Source organism: Erinaceus europaeus, chromosome 4 (genome assembly GCF_950295315.1).
Source record: "Erinaceus europaeus chromosome 4, mEriEur2.1, whole genome shotgun sequence".
Taxonomy (NCBI): domain Eukaryota; kingdom Metazoa; phylum Chordata; class Mammalia; order Eulipotyphla; family Erinaceidae; genus Erinaceus; species Erinaceus europaeus.
Window position 1 is genome coordinate 12,356,703 of NC_080165.1, and position 18,818 is coordinate 12,375,520.

The following is an 18,818-nucleotide window of genomic DNA, read 5'->3' on the forward strand; positions in this document are numbered from 1 at the left end:
CATGCTGGGTAGTAATAAGGGTTATCTCCTGCTGGTCAGAGACTCGGCTGGCAGTTGTGTATAGCTTTGATTAATTTAAAAAAAATGGGAAAATGAATAAGTGATTACTTGATAAATGTGGTTGTTTGGGAAGATGTAAATATCCATCGTTGGAGAGAAAAGTCAAAAATGACTCTCTTGGTGAAAAGAAAAGAAAAATTATTCACAAGAGCATTGCTGATAGTCAAGTGTCCTTAGCCGGTCACTCAGAGCTCTGGACATCTCAAGCCTCCTGCAAGTGGCTGTACCCACTGGGACGTCAGTCTCCTCACTGTCACATGGGGCCGCCTGTTGTCCTGTCCTTGTTCATGGCCTATCAATGAGCTACAAGGAAATGGGAAAGAGAAAGAAAGGAAGAAGGAAGGAAGGAAGGAAGGAAGGAAGGAAGGAAGGAAGGAAGGAAGGAAGGAAGGAAGGAAATTCACTTCTTCTAGGTTCTCCCACAGCACTACTAAACTGTGGCCTTGAAAAGACACCAGTTACTGTATCTCAACTTCCCCAGGGCCTCGGGTGACCAAACACAAGAGTTGTAGCCAGTACAGAAAGCTTGAGGACACACCTGTATAGGATCAGAGCCTTTCTCCTACTGTGCCCTGCACCCTGGTGAAATCTCTAGCTTGCCACCAGCTAACTTCCAGGTGTATTATTATTATTATTATTATTATTATTATTATTATTATTATTACCACCAGAGTTATCGCTGGGACTCACACCTACATAACAAATTCACTGTTCCCTGAAGCCATTTTTTTCCTTTTATTTATTTATTTGTTTGTTTTTATTTGTTAGGACAGAGAGAAATTGAGGGGAGGGGGTGGTAGATAGAGAGGGAGAGAGAAAAAGACCTGTTTCACCACTTGTGAAGCTTTCCCCTTGCAAGTGGGGAATGAGGGCTCGAACCTGGGTCTTTGCCATTGGTAACTCATGCACTGAGCCAGCTGCGCCATCCTCTGACCCAAGGTTTTCTCGCCTTCAGCCTCTCTTCTGGGTCAGCCCTGTTCTCCGTGTTGGCTCCCACAGTGCTCGCTGTCAGAATCTTCCTACCCTGGCTGTCCCTGCCTCCTAGGCCTCACCCCCACTGGAACCTGGCCTGTCCAAGTGGCCACTCCTCCTTCCTGGTGTTGGAGGTAATCTCGGCCCTTGCCCTCTCCAATAGAGCTCTCACCATCCTTTCCAAAAGCCAGGCAGAGCCCTAAGGAGCATGTGCAGCCCCTGCACGGGACTAACTGACTGTCCACCGCCCTCCCCAGACCCAGCCTTTGTGTCTCCATAATGGTTTTCTTGACGTCAGCCTTGAAAATGTGATAAATTCTCTTAGCAATGCTACTTGCCTGTGACACAGCAAGCCAGCAAATTGGGGCAATGAACTTGTGGGTGATTTTGAAGCTCCACACTGGGTACTGAGCATTCTCCTCACTGGAAGAGATATGGGCCTTCCACCAAAGCCTGACTTAGGGAAGCAGATGAAAGGGTATGAGGATGGAGCTTAGTGATTCTAGAAGGTAAGGACCTTGGAAAGTGCGCCAACAGGTTTCATCACATCTTCCATGTCATGAATACCAGGGTTCTAGTCCAGTTACTCCACCAACGAATGTCAGAAAACACCAGGCACAGTGGGTGACGTGCCCTGTGTGGCCCAAGCTCCAGCTCTGACACCACACATGAGGTGGGAGGTGTCTTTCTCTATATCTGAAATAAATGTAGCCTCAGAAGTGGGGAAATCACACACGTGATTTTCCCCATCCACAGGGCGGGTCTCAGGCAAAACAATGATTATGTAAATAGACCACAGCATCAGAGCAGGGGGACTGCCTGACAGTTGTGTCTTCAACCTTATTATCTAGGGCCGGGTTCAGCAAGGGTTCAGGTCCTAACATCAACCTACAGTGAAAAGAAAGACTCACACGTATAATGCAGTCAGCAAGCCTGCCTTGAGGAAGTGCAGCCAGGAAAGATCTCCACAGGCAGGAAAACCCACGAATGGAGTCCTGGACCTAAGTTTGGGCTCCTTTTATTGGTACAGTTACATGAGAGAAAACAGAAGTCCAGAGCCAGTTAGCCAAGTATGAACAATTCAAGGAGAGTGTACATTCTACATGACTCCCGTGGGGTATGCTGCTCCTGACTCCCTCCCTGTATCAGGACCCTGGCCATACAGACCTACATCCTAACCGACCTACTGACATCAGTCCTACATACTTCCTGGCCACCAAGCCATCAGGACCTTTTGCTTCATGAGGTGTGGCTATTGCCAGAAGACAAAGGCCAGACTCTCTCCTCTGTGGGAACTTGTGCTCCAGACCCTTCTTTTCATGGCAAACAATATTCACCTGCCCTGCTCCAGGCCACCAGAACTAGAGTGGAGATTACATTCCATGTCCACAGCCCAGCAAGCTCACTGCCATTCTGGGAGCTGGAAGGTGGCAGGCCCAGAATCCTGCTCCCTCTGTGACCGTGCTCCCTCTGGAGCATGTGGGGGCCCTGCCTTGCCTCTTCTTGTTTCCCAGTGGCTTGGTGGCCACCTCTGGCATTCCTAGGCCTGCAGTTGCCTGAGCTTCCCTTCTGCATCTGTGCTTACGCAGGGTACTTCCTGTCTGTGGGCCTGTGAGTCTTAGAACTGAAATCCTACTAATCACGATGCTACTCCCTTAAGGTCACTAATCACACCTTCAAATGACCAAAGACAGCCACCCTTGGAACAGGGCTTAGAATTTAAACCTCCCTATGGTGAGAGGACAGAGTTCAGTTCAGAAGAGGCCTCACATCTGAGAGAGGGTGTGGACTCCCTCCTGCACCTTCTTCTGGCTAAGCCTCTGGGATGAGCAGTTCAGTCTGTACTCAGAAAGGTTTCACAGGGATCTTCTGGGCTTGTGCTCAGTTCAGAATCAAATGCAAGGGGTCTAGGAGTCCCGGGCTTGAGGCTCCGTATTCCTGCTGGCTCTCAGGTGATGCTTCTAGTTGGGAGCTGCCTTGCAGACCATGGAGTTAATCCACTGGACCTTCTGGAGACCTTGGGTGCCAGGGTGCTCCCCCCTCAAGTCAGGGCATTCCGAGAAAGATACTGAGATGTTCCAGTTGTACATCAAGTAAACACAGGCATCGCCATGGCCAATGTGCGGTCAGGTCAGCTGCCAGCCTTGGAAGTGATGCTGGGGTTCAGTGGCCCAGTTGTTGAGGGGGGTGGTGGGAGAAAGGAGAGTGAGCTTTTCCATGATACAGAACCCTAGGCTCTGCTTTCCCTGGCAGTGTGGTATAGAACAGTTTGTATCTTTTTGGTAGAGATAGAAATTGACAGGGAAGGGAGAGAGAGAGAGAGAGAGATGCATCTGAAGGACTGCTTCACTGCTCCTGAAGCAACCCTCTGCAGATGGAGAGTGGAGGCTTGAACCTGTGTCCTTGTGCATGGTATTAGGTACACTGTACAGGGTGAAGTACTTAAAAAAAATTATTAGTGACTTAATAGTGATTAACAGGATTTTACAATAACAGGGGTACAATTTCATACAGTTCCCAAAACCAGAGTACTGTGTCCCATCCCCTCCATTGGAAGCTTCCCTATTCTTTATCTCTCTGAGAGTATGGACCAAGATTTTTATGGGGTTCAGAGGGTGGGAGATTTGGCTTCTGTAATTGCTTCTCCACCAGACATGGGTGTTGACAGGTCAATCCATACCCTCAGCCGGTTTTCCTAGTGGGGCAGGGCTCTGGAGAGGTGAGACTTTGGGACACAGCGGTGAGGTTGTCTGCCCAGTGACATCAGGATGGCATCATGGTAGGGTCTGAAACTTGGCTGGAAAGCAATAAGATATAAAGTAAACAGTTCAATAAACAGGAACCCAAAGGTAGAAATAGAGCAGATGAAATTAGGGGTTCTCAAGTGGGAAGAAGCTACGAAGTCTATTTTCAATGTGTTCCAAGGGACCCATGACTTTAGTAATTTTTGCCTGAGCCCGATAGCTAACATGTAGGTGGACTAAAAGTAATATCTGGGAAGATGGTGTCAGAGTTGAGAACAGGGCTAGAAAGCTGGGTGAGGGCAGAGAGGAGGGAATCACTCTAATGAGAGCTTTATTGTGATCTAAGTGACATGCCATCAACAGCATCCTTTCAAAGCGCACCTCAGTGATGCCGTACATTCACAGAACTGAGCAACCTACACCGTTCAGCAATTCTACAAGCTCTTCGCAATGTGGGCTTTTCGGGCATATTCTGATTCACACCCACACAGTGTGCTGAAAACAAGAAGCTTCCCAGGCCTCAGCTCATTTAACCCACATCACAGTTATAAGCCGCTGCTTCTGGTGGCCATTTTTGTCCCATTGTTGTTGTTGTTGCTGTTATTGTTGCTGCTGTCGTTGTTGTTGGACAGGACAGAGAGAAACTAAGAGAGGAGGGGAAGACAGAGAGGGAGAGAGAAAGAGAGACACCTGCAGACCCGCTTCATCTCTTGCAAAGGGACCCCCATGCAGGTGGGGAGCCGGGGGCTCGAATGGGGATCCTTGTGCTTTGTACTATGTGCATTTAACACGGTGTGCTACAGCCTGACCGCCCCCCCCCCTTCTTTTAATTGTGATGTGGCTGACACACACTGGAAGGCACAGATCCGTTTTTTTAATTATATTATATTATTATTTTTTATTATCTTTATTTATTTATTAGATAGTGATGGCCAGAAAATGAGAGGAAGGGGGGGGAGAGAGAGGGAGACAGAGACACAGCTGCAGCACTGCTTCACCACTTTGTGAAGCTTTCCTCCCTACAGATGGGGTCTGGGGGCTGGAACTCAGGTCCTTGCACATTGTAACATGTGCACTCAACCAGGTGCTCCACCACGAGGCCTCTTAAAAAATTTTTATTAGTGACCTAATATTGATTTACAAAACCATGAGGTGACAGGGGTGTAGTTTCACACCGGTTTCCCCCACCAGAGTTCTGTATCCCCAGTCCCTCCACTGGAAACTACAGTAGTTTCCCAAGGTTTCAGGTACGGGTTGATTATTCTTTCTATAACTGTGGATCTATATTTATACATAGCTGTCCATTTTTTCTATGGTCCTGCCTTTTTTTCCTAAGTCACACCTACACTTACTACTACTTCTGAGTGTCCCTCCTTTTTTCCTCTTCTCTCTGTATCCTGATGGAGTTGGAGTTCAGAGCCCTCTGGTCATCTTCCCCCTATCATTTCTCCCCACTCTGGGAGTATGGACCAAAACTGGGGTGGGGGGGGGAAGAAAGTGGGCATTCTGGCTTCTCTGATGGTTTCTCCACTGGATATGAATGTTGACCGGTGGATCCATACCCCCATCCTGTTTTTCTCTTTCCCTAGTGGGGTAGGGCTCTGGAGAGGTGGGATTTCAGGACACATTGGTGAGGCCGTCTGCCCATTGTGGTCAGGATGGAATCATAGTAACACCTGCAACTTCGTGGCTGAAAGGCAATAAAACATAAAGCCGGACAAAATAATTAGTAAACAGGAACCAAAAGGATTAAGTAGAGCAGATGAGAATAGGGATCTTACGGTGGAAATAAATGAGGAGATCTATTTTAGGTATGTTCCTAGGGGCCTATAGCTTTAGTAGTTTTTGCGTGAGTTTGATAGCAAACATGGAGGTGGACAAAAATATTATCTGGGAAGATGGTGTCAGAGTTGAGAAAACGACTAGAAAGTTGGATTAGGGTGGAGAGTAGCTCGCAAACTTGAAGAAAATCTATGAATAAAATACACTTTTTATCCTAGTATCCTGACCTAGGCCCATATGTCTTCATACTTATCATAGCAGCCTCTGTAACCTCGAGTCCCTGCCAGTCTGAGTTTATAGTCCATGGTCACAGCAAAGGACATTCTAAACTGCGCTCATTTCAGGATCAATGATGGTGGGGAGAGGGATCTACTAGAGGTCTAGGCCCATCATATCTGTGTGGAAATCCAAGTATTCCCTGACTAGAGCCCCAGATGATGGGGTGGTCGAGTATTGACCCAAAAGGCCATCATTAAGTAAGCCAGTCTCTTGCCCTTATGCAACTTTTATAATCCTTTATTTCTTTTTAATTAATTAATTTATAAAATGAAAATACTGACCAGACCATAGGATAAGAGGGGTACAATTTCCACCACCAGAGCTCCGTATCCCATCCCCTCCCCTGAGAACTTTCCTATTCTTTAACCCCGTGCGAGTCTGGATCCAGGGTTATTATGGGGTACAGATGGAAGGTCTGGTTTCTGTAATTGCTTCCCCACTGAACATGGGCATTGACAGGTGGATTCATACTCCCAGCCTCTCTCTCTCTCTCTTTCCCTAGTGGGGTAGGGTTCTGAGGAAGCAGGGCTCCAGGACACATTGGGGTTGTCTGCCCAGGGAAGTCTGTTTGGCATCATGTTAGCATCTGGAACCTGGTGGCTGAAAAAGAGTTAACATATAAAGCCAAATAAGTTGTTGACTAATCATGAACTTAAAGGCTGGAATATTGTAGATGAAGATTTGGGGTCTCCATGTTGGAAATAGCTAGTAGGTCTATTTTAGGTATATTCCAAAGGGCCCATAACTTTCTTAGTTTTTGCCTGACCCTGACATCTGATATGCAGGTAGACCCAGATTATTGTCTGGGGAGATGTTGTCATGGCTGGAAAAAGGGCTAAAAAGCTGGATCAGGGAAGAGAGTAGCTCCCAAATATGGGAAAAGTGGATAAATATTGTTGACTGTAAACCCCATCGGTTTGATCTGGGGCCCACATTCACATAGGAGCCTATGTAACCTCTACATCCCTGTAGGTCCGAACTTGCATTCTGTAGTCATCAGTAGGAACATTCTACGTTGCACCCATTTCAGGACCCATCTTCTTCAGGTGGTAGATAGAGTTTATTATCCAACCTGCCTTTTTTTTCTGTGTCCTATTCAACAACAGCGACATCAATAACAACAATAATAACTGCAACAATAAAACAATACGGGCAACAAAAGGGAATATATACACCATGGCTCTTGTTTTGCAGGGAGAGGGGATCTTGACTCTATCACCCTCAGCTGGGGGACCTGGACCTGGGTCTCCTGTGCAGAGCTAACTCCAGTGCAGAGCTCACTGTGCTTATCTCTCTCAGAGTCTGCAGGGGTTAACACGAGGAGCTGAAGAGTTTCACACATGATTTTTCTCACTGGCTCCTTGCTGAGCAGACTTCACACCCAATCCAGCAGGAAGGGCAGGACGACCACCTGCCTGCTGGAGGGAGGAAATTCAGTCTCAAGGATAATTAATTAAGCACCCTCCTCCTGAAAGCTACCCCCCAGCTCTGCAACCAGCAAAAGAAAAGACCCTCGCTGGATGGTCTCTTTAGCATCCCTGGGGAATCTGCACGGGGCTCAGAATTCTAGCTTTCTGGTTACAGATAGCAGCCAGGAACCTCAGAGCCAACATGTCCAGAGTAATCACTGAATCAGGAAGAACATTTCCTTCCACCTTGCCCCATGCTGGTACACATCCTCCCAGACAGTGGGCTGTCCCAGGAGGGTGGCTTATTGTCTCATGTCACTCTGCCATCCTGGAGCTGACCTTTCAAGCTGTAACTGTAGCTTTGGCTCCTACACGCCAAGCTGAGACGGCTGTGTTTGCAAGTGTCAGTCTATGGACCATTTTGGCATCAGAGGACAAAGAGTCCCCATCATTCCAGTGGCTCATCATTCTTGGCTTTCCCCAGGGTCCAGAACCAACTAGCTCTGGCTGTCCTAGGCTGACAGCACCTGGGCAAGTGCTGTCACAGACAATATGAAGAGCATATCCAGGGGCGGGCGGTGGCACACCCAGTTAGAGCATGTAGTACTAGGAGGAAGGATCCAAAAGAAGATCGAGGTTCGAGCTCCCACTCCCCACCTGCCGGAGGAGGAGGCTTCATAAGCAGTGAAGCAGGTTTGTATGTATCTCTGTCTCTCTGTCTCTCTGTCTCTCTCTTTGCCTCCAGGGTTATCACCGGGGCTCTGTGTCTGCACTATGAATCCACTGCTCCTGGGGGCCTTTTTTTTTCCTTTTCATTTTTATTGTATGGGACAGAGAGAGGTTGAGAGAGGAAGGGGAGATACAGAGTGTGAGAGAAAGATAGACACCTGCAGACCTGCTTCACTGTCTGTGAAGCAACCCCCCTGCAGGTGGGGAGCCAGGGGCTTGAAGTGGGATCCTTGAGTGGGTCCTTGCACTTTGTACTACGTGTGCTTAACCTGGTGCACCGCCAGCCAACCCCTTTATTTCTTCTTACCTCCTCCTTCCCTCTCGGTTTCTCTCTGTCCTATAGAATAAAACAAAAGGGAGAGGTGTAGGAAGGGAAAAATGGCCGCCGGGAGCAGGGAATTCATATTGCCGCCACCGAGAGCCCCAGTGATAACCCTGGAGGCAAAAAGAAAAAGCAAACAAACAAGCATATCCTGGGAGCCAGGGAGAACTTCCTGTATTGGGAATACATCTACATGGGCTGTAAGCACAGGGGCTGTGTGTGTGCAATTAGCAAGTGGATGACGTCATGACCTGCAGCAGAGGATGTACACTTACAAGGGATTGTGGGTATGGGAGGTTACTTAAATAAGTGGCTGATGGAAGTTCAGCCTTTTTCACCTTTTCCACCACTTCTTCACTCCCTCCCGCGTGCCCTTCACCTGGCCATCTCTGTCTTCTCCCTGGACCAGGGAACCGCTGTTTCTCCCAGGGCCCACACATGTTGTAGCTGAATACTGCTGAACTGAGTCTAAGGAGACCTGCTCTAGCCTTGTGTTGGTATGCTTCTAAGACCCCTTCTGTTTCATTGGTTTAATCCCCCCTGCTTAACACTGAATTCTATTTACATAACCACTGTTAACTAAGCACTGCCCTGCCTGCAGGGCATTGGTTTAATCCCCACTGGTTCATGATGTCTTTTTGCTCCGCCCCCTCTCGTAGTCAACCTGATTTGCACCAGTCTCTTCGCTCCACCTTCTCTACCTCACATCCTGTTTCCACCCTACTTGGTGAGTATATATAAGGACAGGATTGTGATTAGAGATGGCTTAGATTGTGCTGCGTTCCACATGAATAAAGAGATACTGCTTTCCAGCTCAGCCATAAATCCCTGGTCGTCTGTCTCCCACCTGCGAAGCTAGCTTGGCATAATGGCACCCGAAAAGGGACAGGAATCTTGGATCCACACATATGCAGCAGACCTAAGAAGACCAGATAAGTAAAGCCGCCATGGCCTGCCTTTCTACTTATGAAGAGGTTTTCGAAAGCTTCTACTCTTTCTTCATGAGACAGTTTCTCTGTCTCTGGAACATTTTGCTCTGGGCCACACTTTGGTCCCTGACCAGGAACTTTGGTTCCTTATGACTGTGATCGTAGAGCTTGGAAGATGCATGGAGATTTCCCCTGGGACTTTCTGGGTTCCCTCTCCCATGTTTCCCAAGGAGAGGGACTACATTTTGCTATGGGCCACACTTTGGTTTCTTATGACTGTGATCATAGAGCTTGGGAGATGTGCAAAAATTTCTCCTTGGACTTTTTGAACTTCCTCTCACATGTTTCCCATGAAGAGGACTACTCTAACTTGAAGAGCATTCTCCAGTACCCTGGCAGTCCCCAAGAATGGAGAAACGTGGTTAGTTCTACCCTCCTGATTTGATTCTTTCTTCGGTGGGAAGACGCTTTTAAAAATAGATGCCAGCAATCCAGCAGGAACCGTCAAAAGCATCCTAAATGGAATTTCGAGGAGCTTTTTGGACTAGGACGCCCTCTGGAGACTCATGATGCTATATGGTGAGATCTGGATAATCTGGTTCAAGGTGAAAGAAGCAAAAACTGCCTACCACTTTTCTCTCGATTCCCCCCTCGTTGTTCTCTCTGAATATCTTAAGTTTGCTGTCTGCTTTCAGTTGCGTTTCATAAGAGAGTGATTTGAATGACTGAATTTTTGTATGAAATTGACTTAAAAAAATGCTGGATGCAGCCATGATTTCCAGAGACATCCAGAAACAATCCAAACAATTGTTTTTTTCCTCCTTTGATTTTTTTTTACGTCTTGGCATAAATCTGAAATGTTTAATCCTGAAAACTGTATGAGCTACGGGCGGGGCAGATAGTGCAATGATTGTGTTAATGATTCTCATGCCTAAGGCTTCTAACCATGGTTCTTTTATTGAGTTAAAACTGTTTAAACAACCTTAAAATCATACTAGAAAGGACTTCCAATTATAATGGAGTTATCAATTATAGTAAACTTCTAATGTGCTACAAGCTTTGTTTAACAAGTAAGTGAATTACAGCTGTCAAGTCTTCACATGAAAAAGCATCTACTCAAATGGAATCCCTGGAAATCCATTTGGACCCCTGTTCTGTGACATCGCCCACAAGATGGCATGACTACAATGCACCCCCGGAAACCAATGATATGACCTGGCACAACATGAAGAAACAGATTCACAGACTCCAAAGCTCACTATCTACAGAAAAGTGGAATTCTGGTGGCTGACATTCCCCATCGAGACAGACGTGCAGCGTTTCACCCCCTGGCATTTCTTCCATGGTCATCTGCTTTGGACTGACACTTCCATCGGACTTACTGGTACACCTCTTGGAGACTTTACACAACTTTACAGCAGCTTCCCTTTATGCTGCTGGTTTTCTCAAAGACTGACTGCAGCAGTCTTGCATGGACTTTGCAGCCAGAGCCTTGGGACTTTATAGGCCACGCCCCTTCACCTGCAGGCTCTGCCCCAAAGTAAGGAATCCCCCCCTCCTTACTAGGTCATGCCCACAGAGTCAGGACACGCCCTTTGAGGCATGAAACGCCCCCAGAGGCAAGAGATGCCCACAGAGGCAGGAAACGCCCTTTGAGGCATGAAGCTCCCCCAGAGGCAAGAGATGCCCTCAGAGGCAAGAAATGTCCTTCCCCCTGCTAGACACTGCCCTTTGAGGCAGGAAATGCCCCTTCAGGCCTCCCCTTGGCATCACACTGGTTCTTGCTGCTCTCCTATTTTGTTCCTCCATTTCTTGTGCCAGTTCTTTTGAAAATACCTATATGATATAGATTTCTGTTCACCCCACACTCCTGATACTATGGCCATTAGTTAAAAAGAAAGGGGGAATTGTTGGTATGCTTCTAAGTACCCTTCTGTTTCATTGGTTTAATCCCCCCTGCTTAACCCTGTATTCTATTTACATAACCACTGTTAACTAAGCACCGCCCTGCCTGCAGGGCATTGGTTTAATCCCCAGTGGTTCATGATGTCTTTTTGCTCCGCCCCCTCTCGTAGTCACCCTGATTTCCACCACTGACTTTTCAAGCCACCCTCTCTACGTCACATCCTGTTTCCACCCTACTTGGCGAGTATATATAAGGACAGGATTTTGATTAGAGATGGCTTAGATTGTGCTGCGTTCCACATGAATAAAGAGATACTGCTTCCCAGCTCAGCCATGAGTCCCTGGTCGTCTGTCTCCTGCCCACGAAGCTAGCCCGGCAGCCTCATCTAGCTGGCCTTTCTCTGCTGACTACTTTCCCATCGTGGTTTTAACATACTGAGTAAACCTGCCACGTTTTGATAAAGCCCAAACAAAACCCTGGGAATCTGACGGGAGATCACAGTCCCAACCAGGGAAAATCAGGACTGAATGAGATGCTTCATGCCAGTCCACTCTGCTCTGCATGGCTCCATCGGTGGCCAGGGAACTGTGGTCCCTGTTATAAATGGTGGCTGAGCGGTAGGCACGAGCAACAGCCACATCACCTCCACCCTCGATGTCACAGGCCCACTCCTATGGAGACAACCATGTACCCTGTGGAGGGACAGACTTAGTGCTGCCAGGTGCCTTGTAAATGGCAGTGCCTGGAAGATACTAGGAGCTTTTTAGCATGGGGGACAAGGGCACACACGAGCCCACAGGGTAGGACAAACAGGTATGTGGGCATTTGGGGGCTGACACGTTGTTTGCTCTTCAATGTAGAAAAAGGAAGAGGCCCTTTTGAAGAGTATTTGAAGAGTATTTTCTGTTTCTTGATGAGCTGCCTGCCATTCTGGGAGCCCATTGCCATGCTGAGCTACTTGCCAGGCCCCCAAGTGGGATTCTTTTCTGAATGGCCGTCAAGTCCCAAGTGGCATAAGGCCAAGGGCTCTTTTAGAGGGTCGTCTCCTTGCCCGAGCATCCCTCACTCCCAGGATGACAGGGCCCATCAAGCCCTACAGAGTCAGACACCAGAGGCTATGTGACCGGGCAGTGTTACAGCAAAATTCGTGTTACTGACCTGAGTATTCCAGCCATAACGGAGCCAAAAAATGAGTCTGACTGAGGCCATGTGTGAGGACAAAGAGTTACAGCTTCAAGCTGATTCCTACCCAGCTTGAACGATTCTGCTGGTTGGGTACATGGTATTTATCCACTTTGCAAAGGGGGTGGGGCATCCAGGACACATGGGGCAAGTGGATTTGCAAAAAGCAGGAGAAGCAAAGGGGCCGGAGTGGTCATGGGGAGTGGAGTGCAGGAGTGCGAGCCTGCGGCCTGTCGCAGGGGTTTCTCTTCCCCCTTTATTCTTTTTTTTTATAGAAATTTTATTTATTATTGGATAGAGACAGAGAGACACCTGCAGCCCTGTTTCACCACTCATGAAGCTTTCCCCCTGCAGGTGGGGACCAGGGCCTTGAACCCGGGCCCTTGTGCACTGTAATGTGTGCACTTAACCAGGTGCGCCACCGCCTGACCCTCTCCCCCCTTTATTTTTGATCTGCCTTTTCATTTCAACAGGATGGTTGGAAGAGCTGTTCTGGGATTCCTGGCTTAGGGCCACAGCCAGGTGGACCCAGAAGCCATGTGTCCCTGGGTTCTCACGTCCTCGGCAGACAGGGACAGGCTGCTGCTAGGTATTCCCAGACTCTGTTCTTCCTGCCCAAGCAGTGGTTAGCATATGGGTCCCCACTGCTGGCCAGGGGGCAGGGGGTTTCCAAGCTCTGAGACAAGAGCAGCATATGCACTGTCCCCACCTGTCCCACTGCCAGCCCCTGCGGCATGCAGGACGTGACCCTGTTTCACAAAGGAGACCTGAGTCCCCCCAGGAGCCAGCTGGTCATCTCACAACATTATGTACAACTGTGTATTGTCCAGTCGCTAAGTGCTAGTGGTTTCACGGCCTACAGTTTTCTTCCCCATCAGGATTACTGCTGGGGTCTGATGCCTGCACAATGAATTCATAGCTCCTGGGGGCCTCCCCCCCACCCCGCCTTTTTTCCTTTCTTTACTTTTTAGGACAGACAGAAATTGAGAGGGAAAAGGAAGATAGAGAGAAAGGAAGATAGACATCTTCAGTACTTGTTTTCACAGCTTGTGAAGTGTCCCCCCTGCAGGTGGGCAGCTGGGGCTCCAATCCGGGCCCTTACACATGGCAACATGCACATTTAACCAGATGCCCTCCCACCCAGTCCCCGGTTACACTGACTTTTATTTTCCTTTCTCACGATTTATTCTCCTGTGGGAGCCACAAGAAAAAGACAAGACTGGAGGCTTGCTTGACTCCATGGTGGGGCAGGTGCACTTTGGGCCCTAGCACCACTCAGCACGGACACAGGGGCCCAGGACCTCGCAGACAGAGTGCTTACAGACACAGAACAGAGGCCCAAGGGGCAGGAGCAGCACCGGCCCTGTAGCAAGCCTCTGTCCACAGAGACAGACCTTCTGACCGTGGAGGCTACGGACTCCACCTCCCACACCTCCAGAGAACCTTCCTGGGCACGTCCCCGACTTCCCTAGGCCGAGTCCTCACCTGTAAGATAGCATTCAGGTAACACCGATTAAGCCCTCTTGAGTGGTAGAGGGATGTTCCAGAAAGTGCTCCCCGATCTTCCTAGAGGTCTCTTCCACGACAGGCCTAGAACTGGCCAGGCCCTGCTCAGGGGCCATGGGGTGGCACTGAGTTTTGTGTCTGTTGGTCACTAGGCTGGACTTGCGGGGAATGGGAGTGAGTGTGGTCAAGAGATCTCTGGAGTCTCATTCTGAGACAGGGTCAAAAAACATCTCCCATGCATGTTTGGTCCAGGCCTGGGTGTGGAAGTGGGGTCCAACTCCCCATTTCCCCTGGAAATGTCAAGCGGGAAAGAGTCTAGCTGAGCAACTCTGGCAAGCGGCATGACCGTGGCCGGGCCCCAGCCACGGAGTGGATTCCTCTCATCAAATATTGATCCACACTCGCAGCCCGCCACTGGGCCCCAGCTTCCCACCAGGACGGAGCTGATGATTAAAACTGCTTGGTACTGAGGCAACTACAAAGTGCCCGTGAGGAAGCTGGGACATCAAAGACACCATTCTTCCTTAAAGGTCGTCTCTGGAGGCAAACAAAACCCTCAGGGCTCACAGTCCCGCTCTCCTGCTCTGCAGGTCTTTCTCCTGTTCCCCACTGAGGTGGGGGGATAGGGGCCCAGGCCCTGGGTCAGAGGCCTGGCTCTTGGCAGCCCAGCCCCATGCTGAGCTGTGCTCCCTGACTTGAGGGAGCCCTGGCATTTCATGAGTGTCCTATCTGAAGCCTGCCCTTTGCAGAAAAAAAGAAAAAAGAAAAGAAAAGAAAGAAAGAAAGAAAGGAAGGAAGAAAGAAAGAAAGGAAATGAGAGAAGGGAGAAAGGCTATATAGAAGAATATGTCCCTGTATCAGGTGTCCTTCATGTGGCTCCGCCCAACACGCAGCCCAGGCGCCCAGGGGGCCAGGCACCCTGAGCAGGAATCAGAGGGAGACCTTGATCATTGCTCTGTTCCTTTTTTTTTTTAATTCTTTTTGTTTTATTTTGTTTGTTATTGGATAGAGACAGAGAGAAATTGAGAATGAGGAATAGAGAGGGAGAGAGACATCTGCAGCCCTGCTTCCCCACTCATGGAGCTATCCCCCTACAGATGGGGAATGGGGGCTCAAACCTGGGTCCTTGAGTGTGTGTGAGTGTGCGCTTAGCCAGGTGCACCACTGCCTGGCCCCAGGCTCCAATCCTTTTTCCCCAAATAAGAGACAAATGCTCTGTCTGTGGTTTCTTCAGAGTCATCTTTTATTCTTGGAAAGTCTGAACGCCGGTCCCTTCCCTCCATCAGAAGAGAGCAGCTTCTCCATTCCACGGATGCTTTTCTTTGTCATCAGGAGGCCTGGGGGGAGGTGGTGCCATCAGAACCTGCCCTCCACACCCAGCAGCTGCACGGCGGCCTCCTGCACGGCCTGATGGATGTGCCCCACCTCCCGCTGGGACAGGGTGCGCTCCATGTGGCGGTAGGTGATGCGGTAGCAGTGGCTGGTCTTGTGTGTCCTGGAGAAGGGGAGAGAGAGGCTGGTGAGTGAGGCAGAAACGACCCGCAGAAGTAGCACCAGTGGTCTGGCCAGACTTCCCCCCAGTGGGAGGCTGATGCCAGGACCCAGGGCTAAGGAACATAGTCACAGAGATGCCAACACCCCCAATACGGAGCCTAGAGACAAGGGACATGGTGTAATGGAAAGGTCACCACCATGGAGAACAGGAACCAGGGACAAGCGATATGGACTCACAGAGAGTCACCAGCTCTAAGACAGGACCCAGGGACAAGGGACAAGGGGCACAGACTCACAGAGAGTCACTAGCTCCAAGACAGCACCCAGGGACAAGGGATAAGGGGCACAGACTCACAGAGAATCACCAGCTCCAAGACAGGACCCAGGGACAAGAGACAAGGGGCATGGACTCACAGAGAATCACCAGCTCCAAGACAGCACCCAGGGACAAGGGATAAGGGGCACTGACTCACAGAGAGTCACCAGCTCCAAGACAGGACCCAGGGACAAGAGACAAGGGGCATGGACTCACAGAGAATCACCAGCTCCAAGACAGCACCCAGGGACAAGGGATAAGGGGCACTGACTCACAGAGAGTCACCAGCTCCAAGACAGGACCCAGGGACAAGAGACAAGGGGCATGGACTCAAAGAGAGTCACCAGCTCCAAGACAGCACCCAGGGACAAGGGATAAGGGGCACTGACTCACAGAGAGTCACCAGCTCCAAGACAGAACCGAGGGACAAGGGATAAGGGGCACAGACTCACAGAGAGTCACCGGCTCCAAGACAGCACCCAGGGACAAGGGATAAGGGGCACTGACTCATCACAGAGAGTCACTGGCTCCAAGATAGCACCCAGGGACAAGGGGGCTAGACTCACAGAGATGTCACTTGTTCGAAAGACTGCATCTTTCATAAGTGTGGGTTAGGGACTGACTGCCCTGAAAGATTGTTCTCATGGGGCCAGATGCAGCCATGCTCCTGGGAGAGACGCTTCTTATAAATCTAATTCTGGGACAAGCCCTGGAGAAAGTGACTTAGAGCAGGTGGTGGGGAACCGGGCTTCTCTGAGGGGCTTCCCCTGTCCTTCCCAGACCCCTCAGGAGATCTGACAAGCACATGGGTCTGGCACAGGTGCCTCTCCCACATCCTGGAGGTGGTCATGTTTGGGAGGCCGTGGCATGAAGAGTGGTAAAATGGTTACTCTGTGCATTGACGCTTTCAACCAAAGACGAACTGGGAAAAAAAATGCATATTCTATGTGTTTCCAAGGGGGCCTCTATGGGGATTCCTGGGACTCAAGAGATGCTTTTGCAAACATTTTGATGAATTGCATGCAAATGAATCACACACAGATGGATTAATTTTATAAATTGAGAGAAATAGTATCTGGCAGAATATAGGGTGATAATTCAGTAGATTCAACTGAAAACCAACCAGGTTTTTGCCTTTTCCTGACATCACTGGAGAGAGACAGGCATTTGTTTTCTAGAAGCTTTTATTTGAAAGGTGGGTGGCTTCTATTTGGTGGGTGGGATCTGCCCTGTCCTCCTTTTACTCGCTGGAGAACTCAAGGGACCTAAGAATAAGAGAAGACCCGTCTCCTCATCTGCAAGGAGTGTCTGTCTTAAAGAATGATGGCACCATGAGGTTGGGACCCTGTGGCTTTTTATATTTATCGATTTATTTTACCAGGGCACTGCTCAGCTTTGGTTTATGATGGTGTGGTGGTGAACCTGGGGCCGCAGAGCCTCAGGCATGACAGCCTGTTTGCATAACCATTATACTGTCTCCTCTGCCCTCAACCTCTTTTAGACCAAAAGCTCTTCAGCTTTAAAACTGCACGGCCCCCGTCTTCTCATGGAACAAAGAGCGTGGCTGCACCAGTGCCGTTCTCGGCCATTGGCAAACACTGGCCCATTCAGATACAGCCCCACTGGGCAGGGGGCATCATCTCCTCTGTTGTGCAGAAGGGGTAGTGGAGGAATGGAGGTCACTTGTCCAGGTTTAAGCATCAAAGCTTGTGGGAAAATGTAGTAGTGTGACTGCTGGAAGCAATTTTGTGCTTCCTCAAAATGTTATCCTTGAAATCACCTTAGCAGTTCTGCTTCTAGGCATGTACCCCAAAGGCTTGCAGGTGCTCAGACTGTTGGTCTGCTTCTAATTCTGCTTCTACGACCCCTTCTGTTGCATTGCTTAATGCTGTGGTCTATTTACATAATCGCTGCTTTACCTGAGACCTAGGATTCACCTGCAATATCAGATTTCAGGCTCAGGGAAAAAAACAACAAACACTAGTATAGCCACAGGCCGTTTGGACTATAACTAAAAGAGGCCTACTAGCTATCTACAAAATGGAGATCACTTCCCCCAACTCTTCATCTGCACTATTACAGCCTTTAGGTTCATCAACAACTTGTTTGGCTTTATATGTTACCTCTCTTTTCAGCCACCAGGTTCCAGATGCTACCATGATGCCAACCAGACTTCTCTCCACCAATGAGTCCTGAAGCCCCACTTCCCCAGAGCCCTGCCCCACTAGGGAAAAAGAGAAACAGGCTGGGAGTATGGATTGACCTGTTAACGCATATGTTCAGCAGGGAAGCAATTACAGAAGCCAGACCTTCCACCTTGGGTCCATACTCCCAGAGGGATAAAAAATAGGAAAGCTATCAGGGGATGGGATACAGAGTTCTGATGGCGGGAATTGTATGGAGTTGTACCCCTCTTATCCTATGGTTTTGTCAATGTTTTTATAAATAAAAAATGAAAAAAAAAGAATATCCCCAAACTGCAACCAAAAAAATAAATCAATAAATAACTTAGATCCACCTGCATATCAGATGTCAGGCTCAGGGAAAAAAAAAAAAAACTAGTACAGCCATGGGCTCTATGGAATATAACTAAAATAGGACTCCTAACTATCTACAAAATGGAGGACCCCCCCAACTCTTCATATGAACTTTTCAGCCTTTAGGTTTATGATTAGTCAACAATTTTTGGCTCTATATGTTAACTCTTTTTTTCAGCCACCAGGTTCCAGATGTTAAAATGATACCAACCAGAATTCCCTGGGCAGATGACCCCACCAATATGTCCTGAAGCCCCCCCCCCCCTTCCCCAGAACCCCACCACACTAGAGAAAGAGAAAGGCTGGGAGTATGGATTGACCTGTCAATGCCCATGTTCAATGGGGAGGCAATTACAGAAGCCAGACCTTCCACCTTCTGCACCCCACAATGACCCTGGGTCCATACTCCCAGAGGGATAAAGAATAGGAAAGCTATCAGGGGAGGGAATGGGATAAGAAGTTCTGGTGGTGGGAATTGTGTGGACTTGTACCTCTCTTATCCTATGGTTTCATCAGTGTTTCCTTTTTATAAATAATAACTAAAAAATAAAGAAAGAAGGGGAGAGAGAGCGAGCTGGAGAGCAGCAGTCACACCCCCATCTCTCTCTGGCACAAAGCTGCTATGGCCTGGCCCCCCTCAGAAACAACCTT

At 48.9% G+C, this 18,818-nt stretch overlaps 1 protein-coding gene across 2 annotated transcripts in view; it reads right to left on the bottom strand.

The window, feature by feature from the left end:
- Positions 1 to 15,040: 15,040 nt before the first annotated feature.
- FARS2 (phenylalanyl-tRNA synthetase 2, mitochondrial) overlaps positions 15,041 to 18,818 on the bottom strand; it is a 406,538-nt gene continuing 402,760 nt past the window's right edge. For both annotated transcript variants that reach the window (XM_060188748.1, XM_060188747.1), the window contains one exon: positions 15,041 to 15,315. In XM_060188748.1, the coding sequence (XP_060044731.1) occupies positions 15,103 to 15,315 (213 nt within the window). In that variant the 3' untranslated portion in view covers positions 15,041 to 15,102. The remainder of the gene's footprint in view (positions 15,316 to 18,818) is intronic.